Source organism: Pristiophorus japonicus, chromosome 9 (assembly GCF_044704955.1).
Source record: "Pristiophorus japonicus isolate sPriJap1 chromosome 9, sPriJap1.hap1, whole genome shotgun sequence".
Classification (NCBI taxonomy): domain Eukaryota; kingdom Metazoa; phylum Chordata; class Chondrichthyes; family Pristiophoridae; genus Pristiophorus; species Pristiophorus japonicus.
This window is the reverse complement of record NC_091985.1, coordinates 142,671,160-142,686,946: the sequence shown is the minus strand read 5'-3', so window position 1 is coordinate 142,686,946 and position 15,787 is coordinate 142,671,160. Positions and strand designations below refer to the sequence as shown.

The following is a 15,787-nucleotide window of genomic DNA, read 5'->3' as shown; positions in this document are numbered from 1 at the left end:
TTAATTGAAATTAAAGTTAATTAAATGTTTTAGAAAATATATATATTTTTCGATTTAAAAAAAAATGTGTTTTAATAGGGTTTCGGACCCTGCGAGGCCAGAAATTTAGGCCCAATAAGCACATATCACACACACACACGTTGTTACCCTGTGTTTAAAATCAACCGTTTCACCAGCAGGTGGCAGTGTTTACCAGCAAATGTGGGTTAAGCTTCACATTTAAAGTTTGGCTGTGATACATTAAACAGTCCTTGGTCCAGTCTCAGCTGAGTCTAATGAAGAGCTGAGAGACAGATCTCAAGGAGCACAGCAGTAATATTCTATATTTTCATTGCACATATTTGTACTTAACTTCAAAATATGGATTATAATATCGGTAAAGGTTGCATACATTATTCTAACATTACTGAAACACTAAGAGCAAAGGACCAAATACTGAAGATGCTGGAAATCTGAAACACGATGCTAGAAACGTTCAGCCGGTCAGGCGACATCTGTGGATGTCGACCCTTTGTCAAAACTATTTAAGCACTGTTGTTTTATTGTAAGAGAGGATGATTTTAAAATATGATCATTGTGTGAGGATCATGTGCTCAAGCAGAAATTGAAGAAAGATTTTCCTTTGTACAAATTTCATCCTGAGGACGACCCAAACATTATATTTAGATTTTAAATAATCTATGAGTTATAATAAAACTAAAGAACTTAGATAGTGATTTAAAAAAAATACAGTACAGGCAAACTGGTTTATAATGAAATCTCAACATATTGTGAAGTTCTGTACAAATATGGAGAATTAGAAAGTGGGATAATGCTGCGGTGTAACAGTCTAGTATCAGAAACAATCGCCAGTGGGTCGATGACGATGACCTCACTAGGTTGATTCCGGGGATGAGGGGGTTGACTTATGAGGAAAGGCTGAGTAGATTGGGCCTCTACTCATTGGAATTCAGAAGAATGAGAGGTGATCTTATTGAAATGTGTAAGATTATGAGGGGGCTTGACAAAGTGGATGCAGAGATGATGTTTCCACTGATGGTGGAGACTAGAACTAGAGGGCATGATCTTAGAATAAGAGGCCGCCCATTTAAAACAGAGATGAGGAGAAATTTCTTCTCTGATGGTTGTTAATCTATGGAATTCGCTGCCTCAGAGAGCTGTGGAAGGTGGGACATTGAATAAATTTAAGACAGAAATAGACAGTTTCTTAAACGATAAAAGGATAAGGGGTTATGGGGAGCGGGTGGGGAAGTGGAGCTGAGTCCATGATCGGATCAGCTATAATTGTTTTAAATGGCGGAGCAGGCTCGAGGGGCCATATGGCTTACTACTGCTCCTATTTCTCATGTCCTTATGTAAAGTACATTATACTAAATTTGTAAGAACAACATTTATATGAAGATAAACATTTCTCAATGAAATGATAATTATACCAGTCAATCTCCTGTGGTACTGTACATGGGGAGTTAACACTAGTGTAATCTCCAGGTAGAGTTAGAGGGTGGGGACAATTGGACCAGGGCACACAGGATGTAATTCAGTCCCTATTTCAAATTCATACATTTTATATAATATATTGATTTAATATCACTTATAATTAAATAACAACAATTTGCATGTACATAGCATCTTTAACATCGGAAAACATCCCAAGGTGCTTCACAGGAGTGTTATTAGACCAAACAAAGAGAAGCCGGGAACTCCTGATCTTCCGGAGTAACTTCAGCAGAAACCCTGAGGAATGGCGTAAATAATAATTTCTCCGTGGTTTTCGCTGATCTTCTGCCAAACATGATGGAGCTGACCACTTCCTCCATATTGGACAGAATGGTCTCCATGCTCTGCGCATGGGGAGAGCAGGAACCGTTCCCACCCCCCCGATGGAAATTCTAGCCTGTTGTGTTCAGTTCGGGTGGCCTTCTTTAGGAAGGAGGTAAAGAGACCACAGCGAGGCTACAGAAGAGATTCACTGTGCAGACACCAGGGATTAGAGGCTTTAGTTATGAGTAGACAGTCTCTTTTCATTAGAACAGAGTAGGCGAAGAGAAGATCTAACAGAGGTGTTGCAAATTATGAAGGGTTTTGATACGGTTAAAAGGGAAAACAATTCCACTGGTTGGTCAGTTGGACACTTTTGGGCATAAATTTAAGATCATCACATAAGGACGAAGGGGGAAATTAGTTCCATGTCCTATTGCTCTCAATGTTCCCAAATCCCAAGACTTCTCTCCCCGATCCTGCCAGACCTTCAGATAATCCTTCCCAATAATACCGCATCTTGGAACCACTCGACCTGATCATATCTCCTGGGGATCCTCTCCCCAATTATCACACATCCCTTTCTTTGCCCCCAGATTGCGCCATGACACTCTTCATCCCCCCCCCCCCCACTCCCCACCAGTGTTCGTAGACTCCAGAACCACATCCCACCACCACCAGATGCCTGACACACCGCTCCCAGATCCACGACCTCCCCCATCCAATATTCACATATTGTGGAAATGCCTTTCCCACTGCTGGAAGCCCTAAGGACCCCTCCCAAATGCTTCCATACCATAGGAATATAGGAACAGGAGTCGGCCATTGAGCCCCTCGAGCCTGTTCCACCATTCAATGAGATCATGGCTGATCTGCGACCTAACTCCATTTACCCGCCTTACCCATATCCCTTAATACCTTTAGTTAACAAAAAGCTAACAGTGTCTGATTTAACATTAACAATTGATCTAGCATCAATTGCCGTTTGTGGAAGGGAGTTCCAAACTTATACCACCCTTTGTATGTTATAAGTGTTGCCCAATTTCACTCCTGAACGGTCTGGCTCTATTTTTTTTAGACTATATTCCCTAGTCCTAGACTCCCCAACCAGCGGAAATAGTTTCCCTCTATCCACCCTACCTGTTCCCCTTGATATCTTGAAAATCCCTTAACCTTCTAAATTCTAGGGAATACAACCCTAATTTGTGTAATCTCTCCTCGTAACTTAACCCTTGAAGTCCAGGTATCATTCTGGTAAACCTACACTGCACTCCCTCCAAGGCCAATATATCCTTCCTAAAGTGTGGTGCCCAGAACTGCTCACAGTACTCCAGGTGTGGTCTAAAGAGTTTTATATAGCTGCAGCATAACTTCTACCCCCCCCCCCCTCCTTGTATTCTAGTCCTCTAGATATAAAGGCCAGTATTCCATTAGCCCTTTTAATTATTTTCTGTACCTGTTTATGACATTTTAATGATCTATATACCTGGACCCCCAAGTCTCTTTGGACCTCCACTGTTTCTAGTTTTTCACCATTTAGAAAGTACCCTGTCCTATCCTTTTTAGGTCCGAAGTGGATGACCTCAGATTTACCAATATTGAAATTCATTTGCCACAGTTTTGCCCATTCACTTAATCTGTCGACATCCCTTTGTAATTTTATGCTTTCATCTACACTTCCTACAATTACAATTGGCAAATTTGGATATATGATTTTCTATGCCATCATCTAAGTTGTTAATAAATACTGTGAATAGGCCCCAACACAGATCCCTGCGGGACACCACTAGTCAACTCCTGTCAGTTTGAGTACCTACCAATTACCCCTCCTCTCTGTCTCCAGCCGCTCAGCCAATTTCCTAACCAGGTCAATAATTTGCCCTCAATTCCATGGGCTTCTACCTGGTTAACCGACTCTTATGTGGGACTTTGGTGCCGGAAAGCCCACACTGCTTCCTTGCCCAGTATTCCCAGCACTCCCTCCCAGTGCTGCCAAAATCCAGCCACCAATGATTCCACACTCTCCCCTGCCCATTTACAATCCTGTAAAGCCCACAAATCTTCAGCCTAATGTCCCCCATACCGCTGCGAACCACACTCCCAGCACACCAACAGCACTGGCACCTCCTGTACTTCCAAAAGCCCGGATTACTCCAGGACTGTGTGCTTCCCCCTCCCGCAATCTGGCAAAATCTTAAAGATTGACACAAGGGCTGGCGGAAACATGAACACGGTTGTGGAATCTGGGGCCATAACACCAATAACATATCGTATAAGGAAAAAACTTACATTTATATAGCGCCTTCCACGACCATTGGACGTCTCAAAGCACTTTACAGCCAATGGCGTTCTTTTGCAGTGTAGTCACTTGTAATGGGGGAAACGCGGCAGGCAATTTACGCACAAGCAAGCTCCCACAACCATCAATGTGATAATGATAGATAATCTTATTTCTTTGTTATGTTGATTGAGGGTTAAATATTGATCAGAACACTAGGGATAACTCCCCTGCTCTTCTTCGAAATAGTGCCGTGGGATCTTTTATGTCCACTTGAGAGAGCAGACGGGGCCTTGGCTTAACGTCTCATCTGAAAGACGGCACCTCCGACAGTGCAGCATTCCCTCAGCACTGCACTGGAGTGTCAGCCTGGACTTATGTGCACAAGTCCCTCGTTTGAGACTTGAACCCACAACCTTCTGCCTCGGATGTGCCTGTGCTGCCCACTGAGCCGAACACTAATTTGCTGCCCACCAATCAGTGGCCTTGAGCTTAATCAAACCCTCCACCTTCCCGGGAGCAGGGCCACCAGAGATCAACATGATTATGATCATTTAGAATTTCCCACTGGGATGCAGCAGGCTGTCAGTATCGTGGTGCACTGACTGCAATCTCACACTGGAAAATCTGAGCTCAGCTCCCCACAATCACCATAGAAACATAGAAAATAGGTACAGGAGTAGGCCATTCGAGCCTGCACCACCATTCAATAAGATCATGGCTGATCATTCCCTCAGTACCCCTTTCCTGCTTTCTCTCCACACCCCTTGATCCCTTTAGCCGTAAGGGGCATATCTAACTCCCTCTTGAATATATCCAATGAACTGGCATCAACAACTCTCTGCGGTAGGGAATTCCACAGGTTAACAACTCTCTGAGTGAAGAAGTTTCTCCTCATCTCAGTCCTAAATGGCCTACCCCTTATCCTAAGACTGTGTCCCCCTGGTTCTGGACTTCCCCATCATCGGGAACATTCTTCCCGCATCTACCCTGTCCAGTCCCGTCAGAATCTGGCATGCACTGCCGCTGGCTGGAGGCCGCAGAAATCAGCGCTGTTCGCCCCCTTGTGGTCTAACTTAAGCTGCACTTTCCTCTTACCAACACCCCTGGGCCTCCCAAATGCTAAAATGGTATCTCTAAATTAATTTGAAACCTTGGGATCCCAATTTACACCTCGATTCTACTGATCATTGATCTCTTCCAACTTCTCAAAATATGTTTCACAAATTCTTCTGTTTGGTTTTTTGAGGCTTGGCCCTTTGCACTCACAGAATGAGGATATTACCATTCACTATCTGCTCACTTTGCAAGTGTTTCGAGCAGTGCAGCCCGCACAAATCAGCTGACAAGATTAATTTATTGATCTCCCCAGACTGCCGGAAACTTTCCCATGCAATGACCCGGAATATCTTAAGGTGGTAGGCAGGGACCCAAAATAATTGTAAGTTAAAGAAGATCGTAATAGAAAAGATCAGATCAGAAACGCGAACCTCATCAATATGGATTCGGGGAACTTTTATATTTTGTTAAAGTAAAATTTGCCAACACTAAATGATATCGGTAAATAAACTGCGCGAGTGTCGTGGACGCGAGTTGGTCTTTTCCTGTTATTCACACTGGAATAAACAGCAAAGCTCCGCTGGTCAGACGTGCCCTTGAGCTTTATCCTGACCCGGTGATTGACAGCTCGCCTGGGCTCCCGGGGACTCTCACTCTCAGGAATAGTTGTTGCCAGGAAATGGTGAGTAACTTCGGGATGTTTCCTGTTTTATCATTTGTTCAGCTCGTCTCCATATAAAATGTGTGTGTATATATAGATGTTTTAAGTACAGCAGCGAGGAAAACTCATTTTGTACACCCGCCTCTCCTGGTTGGAAGATTTTGGAAATTCTTGTAACGACAGATCACCCCACAGAGGAGCAAATACAATTCTATTATTTGGTTAACGACAGACAAGGAAAAACCCTGCATCACGTTATTGTGATGTTACACACAAGGGGCAGATAACTCTGCCACAGATAGTTTAATGTTGTTACTTCGTGTGTTTGTTTGCGATCAAGCAAAACTTTTTTCACGAACCCTTTAAGAAGTTGCCTCCCGGTCATTTAACAAATAGGAAAAAAGTAGGTTTCCTCACATATTGAAGCAGTCCGTGCCCACGTGCAGCAAGACCTGAATGACATTCAGACTTGGGCTGATAAGTGGCAAGCAACATTCGCACCACACAAGCGCCAGGCAATGACCATCTCTAACAAGCGAGAGTCTAACCACCGCCTGTTGATATTCAATGGCATTACCATCGCTGAATCCCCCACCATCAACATCCTGGGGGTTACCATTGACCAGAAACTCAACTGGACTGGCCACATAAATATTGTGGCAACAAGAGCGGGTCAGAGGCTGGATATTCTGCACCGAGTGACTCACCTGACTTCCCAAAGACTTTCCACTATCTACAAGGCACAAGTCAGGAGTGTGATGCAATACTCCCCACTTGTCTGGATGAGTGCAGCTCCAACAACACTCAAGAAACTCGACACTGGCTGCAGTGTGTACCATCTACATGATGCACTGCAGCAACTCACCACAGCTTCTTCGGCAGCATCTCCCAAACCCGCGACCTCTGCCCCCTAGAAGGACAAGGGCAGCAGGTGCATGGGAACACCATCTCTTGCAACCTCCCCTCCAAGTCACACACCATCCTGACTTTGAAATATATCGCTGTTCCTTCATCGTCGCTGGGTCAAAATCCTGGAACTACCTCCCCCACAGCACCACCTTCTCAAGGGCAACTAGGGATGGGCAATAATTGCTGGCCTTGCCGGCGACGCCCACATCCCGGAACGAATTAAAAAAAATTAAATACTCTGCAACTCCTCTAATTTGACTAATCTGTTTCCTTAAATGTCTTTTCCTTTTAATAAAAAACATGAATGTATCACGGTTCCTGCGGATGGAAAGAACATATCAACACAATCCATCTCGGGTTTCTTGCCTGGAAGGAAAGTTCCTGGAGTGAGCTTGAAGGAAACTGATTAAATCCACAGGCAGCTGGAAGTAGCATTGTTCTAACTCTCATCGGGAGGGGAAGAGGGAGGAGGGATGCGGAATTCCAAAACATTGAGGGATTGCTGATGTGACTTGGCTGTGCTCATGTTCTGGAACTCCGTTTTTTGCATGGGCAGTTTGTGGGATAGTTGTTGCTGGACATGTAAGGTAGGAATCTATACCACAGGACTGGGATCCCTAAATCTCAGCCACCAAAAGGGAACACCTGAGAAATAAAAGAGCGAAGCAATTACATCTACATATTTTTGGATGAAGGATTAAAGATGTTTAAAATAATGGTTTTCTCTAGGATAATAAAACCAGTTGACTAGAGTCTGGAGCAGAAGTTACAATGCCACCAGGATTTAGTCAGTTTCTTAGCTAAACTGCAACAGCAACTTGCATTTAACGTAGTAAAACGTCCCAAGCCACTTCACAGGAGTGTTTTCAGACAAAATTCAACACTGAGCCTCATAAAGAGATATTAGAACAGATAACCAAAAGCTTGGCTAAGAAGGTAGGTTTTAAGGAGCAACTTGAAGGAGGCGAGAGAGGCTGAATAGCCTTCCTCATCCGTAATTACCTTGTGACCTTTTTTATGAAGTTATGGTTCTTTAAGGCTTATTCTCATCCTATAGCCTGTGTTGACAGGTGTATGACTTGGCTTACTATTATCATTCTTGCTTCAGAAGGTCATGGGTTCAATCCCCACTCCAGAGATTTGAGCATATAATCTAGTTGACTGAGGGAGTGCTGCACTGTCAGAAGTGCTGTCTTTCAGATGAGATGTTAAACCAGTGCCCTATCTGCCTTCTTAGATGGATCCCCTGGCACTATTCAAAGAAGAGTAGAGGAGTTCTCCTGGTTTCCTGGCCAATATTTATCCCTTAACCAACATCACTAATAACAGATTATCTGGTCATTTATCGCATTGTTATTTCTGTGCACAAATTGGCTACCACATTTCCTTACATTAGAACTTTGGTATGTTGTGCAAGCTCTTCCTTTATAGTTAAAACATTTAACCGAGGCTCCGTTTGCCCAACATCCCCAACCACACCACATCCCTAAACTCCGTTTCCTCTCTGTTGTCCTTGAATTGATTGTTATCTCCCAGTTTCATGCCTGCCTTGCTCGAAACTCCCTATTTGATTCTGTCCAGTCCGACTTCTACCCTTCTCACAGCACCATGATTATCCTGGCTGAAGGTCATCATCTGTAACTGTGACTGTAGTCCATGTATCCTCCTTGTGCTCCTCTACCTCTCCGCAACATTTGTTGTGCCATCAACCTACATCGCTCTCCTCCCTTATTCAACTCCCACATGACAGCAGTCCCTGTATTGCAATTTTAGACATTTTGACATCATAGGGCATTATACAGATGCAAATAGCATCATTATTCCTATATAAGCTTAATTTCAAAATGGTATCCTATCTTGAGGTCAGATCATTGATCTGATGGGGCTCAGGCAGTTCATAAAATTATTGTCTAGTAATCATTTCCAGGTATCTTCTATTTTTATCTTCAATTAATTTGTGAAGTGATTTTGCAATGGCAGAAATATTAATCAACAATTTCAGATGAATGCAATACTGAATACTTCACTTTTTCTAAGTATGGTACAATTAAAGCCTTTATGGTCTCTCATGTACAGGACATTTAATTATTCCATATCACAGTATAAAATAATTGCTGGTATTTGAGGCTCTTCCTGTCCAACAATGAGAAAAGTCTTTTTTTAGAATTCACCCCCTCCAGTCTCTTCCTTCCGCACATGAAGGCGTTGATTCATGCTGGGATATGGTTCCTTTGTGCCAGCTTCAGTCCTGCCCCTTACCCAAATGGCCGTCCTTCTTGTATTGAGCACTCCCCTATTGTGCACTCATCAGCTATTTGATCACAGAGGGAAAGACAACTGAGCTTGAGCCTATCCTCAGCTAGGGTCCACAGCATGGTGCATATTGACTGGAATGAGAACTCTGGCTAATTTTCTATTTCTCCTCCTTGGCCCAGGTGTGTTAAGATCAATTGCAGTGTCCTTACTTTCACAATGGCTGAGATCAGCTAACTCAGTACAGATGAATGATCGGCCATCAGACATTCCTGGTCTGTGTGCTGTAGTTTCTCACTGACTGGTGCATTTACTAGCTAAGCCAGGAAAGAGTTTTGATGAAAGCTTCCATTAAAATGTATTTAATGTGCCCATCTTCCTATCTTGCAATGCAAACATTTTTCTTTACCATTTTCAGAAGTCAGTCAATGTCCAATATGCAATGTCATATTCTACAAGTCTAGGAAACTTTCTGAATATTTCTGCTGCAATTGTTAGATTAAAAGAGAAATTAGATTAGATTGAGTTCTCCTGGGAGACATTCTTGCAGTTTGACAACATAAACTGATTCCATTATAGTCTTAAAATATATTCAGGATCTGCCTTTTGCGAATGACATTTGTCACTGTTACATGGTTCCAACTGTTGACACTAGAAAATAAATCATGGAAAATTGAGAGTTGGGCTATATTTAGCTTGTTTTTCTTCTGTGAGTATGAGAATGTGTGGTAACCAAAGACCTTCAGCAATGCTGCTCTGAAACTAGTTGCCAGGATACACAAGAGACGGGGAGCGTGGGTGAATAACTACTTTTTTGGACATAAATACAAACCTATTTTTTGTTCCATATCTTTTGTGAGTATAATATCACACAACTTCTCCATGAGTAACCATGGCAGTGCTGCCTCCCCTCGTGGTTCCTTCTAGCATTTGTTGATGGTGCTTTGTTGTTGTCTCTCTTCTAGATTAGCTACCCTTGCGTGTCTTGTAACCGTTGCTCGTTCCATAAGCTTTCCCCTGATCACTGCCTATACGGGGGTGGGAGGGCTGGGGGTCCCAGATCGCTCATCAGTGCTGCTCTCAGTGTTAGGTGATGGGGAAAACGGTCCACGATCACTCTCCTTCCAGCTTGTGCTGCTTCTCAGTGGGGAATTGCCGAGACAGCAGTGAAGCAATAAAGATCAGTAACTGAGGAGTGTATTTTCTTTCGGGTGTTAAGATTAACTCAAAAGCAAGTTGAGTTCATGGCCTAACATTAGAGAATGAGGGGAAAATATACCCCTAAATGAATGAAAGATTGTAACTGATTTCACATTCTAACACTCTGTCTGCCAGTAATCTAGTCTGCTCTCTTCCTGTGTTTGTTATGTAGAACAGCGCAGGATGGAGCGTGCATCAAGGACGTAACACATCCCAGGGTTCGGATGACTTGGACAAACAAATCAAACTTCACTGTTGCAATTGATAGAGCAACTTACACAAATATAGAAGCAAAATACTGCGGATGCTAGAAATCTGAAATAAAAAGGGAAAATGCTGGAAATACTCAGCAGGTCAGGTGGCATCTGCGGAGAGAGAAACAGAGATAATGTTTCAGATCGATGACCTGGGTTCTGATGAAAGATCATCGACCTGAGACATTAACTCTGTTTCTCTCTCCACAGATGCTGACAGACCTGCTGAGTGTTTACAGCATTTTCTGTTTTTATTACACACATATAGCATGTTTAATGCAGTGAAACAGTGTGAGGCACTTCATGAGAGGGACATCTGAACCCTTCCGTGTGTGGCCGCTTTGTAACGCATTCCATCCACATCCTGGCAGCAGTGCTGGCATTCGAGAGTTGCCGAGTCCCAATGGAAGAGGTGCTCCTGCAGGTGCTGCTGGAAGAAGCTAAGTGAGCATTGCCTCCAGCGGTGCAGTCGGACAGTTTTCAGGAAGTGGCAGGGGCGAGTGCTCAGACTGTCTGCGAGGGCCAGCACTATGATCTCCTGGGCACTCCACAGCCACTGGAGAGGACATGATGGTGACAGAATAAAGTTAGCAGCCTCACGTGTTCAGTCTAGTGCTGTAATACTGGCTCACAGTTGGGCACTTACATCGTGCTGAGAGTAAAGGTAAAAGCTGCCACTCGCATTCAGTGGGAGTGAGCTTTGCTGTTGATTTTACATTTAAATGTAGCGTAGCAGGTGTTGTGTATATGTAAAGCATGCACTCCCATGTTCCGTCACCAGGGAGCTCATCCCCTGAAGTCCCAAGGGATCCCAGCTTCCCTTGGGAGCACTGTATATAAGCCGGCCCCTAAGGCCTGTTCCTCACTCTGGAGTGTCTTATTAAAGACTGAGGTCACTGTTACTTTAACCTCCCTGTGTGCAGCATCATCTGTGTTAGGAACACAATAACTGGCGATGAGAATACAAATCCAACGCAAAAATGCAGCAAACTGTGGGCATCCTGGAGAAGTTCTCGGAGGGTGAGGACTGGGAAGCCTATGTTGAACGGCTAGACCAGTACTTTGTAGCCAATGAGCTGGACGGAAAAGGAAGCGCTGCAAAATAGAGATCGGTCCTCCTCACAGTCTGCGGGGCACCAACCTACAGCCTCACGAAGAATCTTCTGGCTCCGGTGAAACCCACAGATAAGTCGTATGAGGAGCTGTGTACACTGGTTCGGGAGCATCTTAACCCGAGGGAGAGTGTGCTGATGGCGAGGTATCGGTTCTACACGTGCAAGCGATCTGAAGGTCAGGAAGTGGCGAGCTACGTCGCTGAGCTAAGGTGACTTGCAGGATAGTGTGAGTTTGATGGCTAGCTGGAGCAAATGCTCAAAGACTTTTTTGTACTGGGCATTGGCCACGAGACCATCCTATGAAAACTTTTGACTGTAGAGACACCGAGCCTCAGTAAGGCCATTGCGATAGCACAGGCGTTTATGTCCACCAATGATAACATCAAACAAATCTCTCAGCACAGAAGTGCTAGCAATGTTCATAAATTAACTGGAATTGTGTTTGCGAGCAGAAATGTACAGGGCAGAACCCACGAGTCTGCAACTGCCAGCAGGCCGCAGGTGACCCAGATGACTCAGAGTCCCCAACAAAGGATGAATGCAAGGCAATTCACACCTTGTTGGCGTTGTGGAGGCTTCCATTTAGCCTATTCATGCCGCTTCAAAGGGTATGTGTGGAACAATGGGGCACCTCCAACGAACTTGCAAATGAGCTGCAAGCTCTGCAAAACCTGCTAACCACCACGTGGCAGAGGAAGATCGGTCCATGGTGGATCAAAGCAATTTCGAGCCTCAGAGAGAGGAGGCAGATGCTGAAGTACATGGGATGCACACATTTTCGACGAAATGTCCACCTATAATGCTAAACCTAAAATTGAATGGCCATAGTCATGGAACTGGACACTGGTGCTAGCCAATCCATCATGAGTAAAAAGATGTTTGAGAGACTATGGTGCAACAAGGCATTCAGACCAGCCCTGAGCCCCATCCACACGAAACTGAGAACGTACACCAAAGAGCTTATCACTGTCCTGGGCAGCGCAATGGTCAAGGTCACCTACGAGGGCACGGTGCACATACTACCACTCTGGATTGTCCCGGGCGATGGCCCCACACTGCTTGGAAGGAGCTGGCTGGGCAAAATACGCTGGAACTGGGATGACATCCGAGCGCTATCACATGTCGATGAGGCCTCATGTACCCAGGTTCTTAACAAATTTCCTTCCCTTTTTGAGCAAGGCATTGGAAACTTTTCTGGGGCGAAGGTGTGGATCCACTTGGTCCCAGAGGCACGACCCATTCACCACAAGACGCGAGCGGTACCTCACATGATGAGGGAGAGAGTGGAAATCGAGCTGGACAGGCTGCAACGCGAAGGCATCATCTCCCCAGTGGAATTCAGCGAGTGGGCCAGCCCGATTGTCCCAGTACTCAAAAGTGATGGCACAGTCAGGATTTGCGGTGATTATAAAGTAACTATTAATCGTTTCTCACTACAGGACCAATACCCGCTACCTAAGGCAGACAACCTATTTGCGACGCTGGCAGGAGCAAGACATTCACCAAGCTCGACCTGACTTCGGCCTACATGACGCAGGAACTGGAAGAGTCTTCAAAGGGCCTCACCTGCATCAACACGCACAAGGGACTGTTCATCTACAACAGATGCCTGTTTGGAATTCGGTCGGCTGCAGCGATCTTCCAGAGAAACATGGAGAGCCTACTCAAGTCGGTACCACACACGGTGGTCTTTCAGGACAACATACTGGTCACGGGTCAGGACACTGCCGAGCACCTACAAAACCTGGAGGAGGTCCTCCAGCGACTGGATCGCGTAGGGCTGCGGCTGAAGAGGTCGAAATGCGCCTTCATGGCAACAGAAGTGGAGTTTTTGGGAGAAAGATCGCGGCGGACGGCATTCGGCCCACAGACACCAAGACAGAGGCTATCAGGAACGCACCCAGGCCACAGAACATCACAGAGCTGCAATCGTTCCTGAGACTCCTCAACTATTTTGGTAAATTCCTACCGGGGTTAAGCACCCTTTTAGAGCCCCTACATGTGCTATTGCGCAAAGGTGAGAACTGGGTATGGGGAAAAAAACCAAGTAATTGCTTTTGAGAAAGCCAGAAACATTTTATGCTCCAACAAACTGCTTGTATTGTATAACCCATGTAAAAGACTTGTGTTAGCATGTGACACATCGTCGTACGGAATCGGGTGTGTATTACATCAAGCTAATGTTGCGGGGAAGTTGCAACCTGTCGCCTATGCTTCCAGGAGCTTGTCTAAGGCCGAGAGGGCCTACAGCATGATTGAGAAAGAGGCATTAGCGTGTGTGTTCGGGGTAAAGAAAATGCATCAGTACCTGTTTGGCCTCAAATTTGAGCTGGAAACCGATCACAAGCCCCTCATATCCCTGTTCGCTAAATACTAATGCCTCAGCTTGCATACAAAGGTGGGCATTCGCGCTATCAGCGTATAACTATGCCATCCGCCACAGGCCAGGCACAGAGAACTGTGCGGATGCTCTCAGTCGACTACCATTGCCCGCAACGGGGGTGGAAATGGCGCAGCCTGCAAACTTGTTGATGGTGGCATAGCCTGCAGACTTGTTGATGGTCATGGAAGCGTTTGAAAATGATAAATCACCTATCACGGCCCGTCAAGATCCTCTGCTGTCCCGAGTAAAAAACTGTGTACTGCATGGGAGCTGGGCCAGCATCCCCGTTGAAATGCAAGAGCCAATCAAGCCATTCCAGTGGCGAAAGGATGAGCTGCCCATTCAGGCAGACTGCCTGTTGTGAGGTAACCGCGTAGTGCTACCAAATAAGGGCAGGGAGACGTTCATCTCGGATCTCCACAGTACACACCCGGGTATAGTAATGATGAAAGCGATAGCCAGATCCCACGTGTGGTGGTCCGGTATCGACTCTGACTTAGAGTCCTGTGTACGGCAATGCAGCGTATGTGCTCAGTTGAGCAACGCGCCCAGAGAGGCACCACTAAGTTTGTGGTCCTGGCCCTCCAGACCATGGTCGAGGATCCATGTCAACTATCCGGGCCCGTTTCTCGGTAAAATGTTCCTGGTGGTGGTGGATGCTTTTTCAAAATGGATTGAATGTGAAATAATGTCAGGAAGCACTGCCACTGCCTCCATTGAAAGCCTGAGGGCCATGTTTGCCACCCACAGCCTGCCTGACATACTGGTCAGTGACAACGGGCCATCTTTCACCAGTGCTGAATTTAAAGAATTCATGACCTGCAATGGGATCAAACATGTCACCTCGGCCCCGTTTAAATCAGCCTTCAATGGGCAGGCAGAGCGGGCAGTACAAACCATCAAACAGAGCCTTAAACAAGTCACAGAAGGCTCACTCCAAACCCGCCTGTCCCGAGTAACATAGAAACATGGAAAATAGATGCAGGAGTAGGCCATTCGGCCCTTTGAGCCTGCACTGCAATTCAATGAGTTCATGGCTGAGTACTGCTCAGCTACTGCACGAGACCCCACTCGCTCATAGGGGTGCCCCTGGCTGAGCTACTCATGAAAAGGACACTTAAAACCAGACTCTCGCTGGTTCACCCCAACCTGCATGATCAGGTAGAGAGCGGGCGGCAGCAACAAAATGTAAACGATGGTTGTGCCACTGTGTCACGGGAAATTGATCTGAATGACCCTGTGTATGTGCTAAACTATGGACATAGTCCCAAGTGGATCGCGGGCACGGTGATAGCTAAAGAAGGGAATAGGGTATTTGTAGTCAAATTAGACAATGGACAAATTTGCAGAAAGCACCTGGACCAAACAAGGCTGCGGTTCACAGACTGCCCTGAACAACCCACAACAGACACCACCTTTTTCGAGCCCACAACACATACCCAAAGGATTAACGATACCACGCCGGAACAGGAAATTGAACCCATCACGCCCCACAGCCCAGCAAGGCCAGACTCACCTAGCAGTCCTGCAGGGCCAACAACACGCCAGCCCAGCGAGGCCACAGCCAACACACCAGAACAGACATTTGTACCGAGGCGGTCCACCAGGGAAAGAAAGGCTCCCGACTGCCTCACCTTGTAAATACTTGACTTTTGCGGGGGGGCGGCAGTGATGTGTATCTGTAAAGCATGCACTCCCATGTTCCGCCACCAGGGAGCTCATCCCCTGAAGTCCCAAGGGATCCCAGCATCCCTTGGGAGCATTGTATATAAGCCGGCCCCTAAGGCCTGTTCCTCACTCTGGAGTGTCTCAATAAAGACTGAGGTCACTGTTACTTTAACCTCCCTGTGTGCAGCCTTATCTGTGTTAGGAACACAATAGCAGAGTTTGTTTTAATGCCAGTTTTTTAAATGTTTA

At 45.7% G+C, this 15,787-nt stretch overlaps 1 protein-coding gene across 1 annotated transcript in view; it reads left to right on the top strand.

Annotated features, from left to right (window-relative positions):
- Positions 1 to 5,425: 5,425 nt before the first annotated feature.
- LOC139272708 (bifunctional protein GlmU-like) overlaps positions 5,426 to 15,787 on the top strand; it is a 103,923-nt gene continuing 93,561 nt past the window's right edge. Inside the window, exon 1 of the mRNA XM_070888801.1 lies at positions 5,426 to 5,777. Within this exon, the coding sequence (XP_070744902.1) occupies positions 5,775 to 5,777 (3 nt within the window). The 5' untranslated portion in view covers positions 5,426 to 5,774. The remainder of the gene's footprint in view (positions 5,778 to 15,787) is intronic.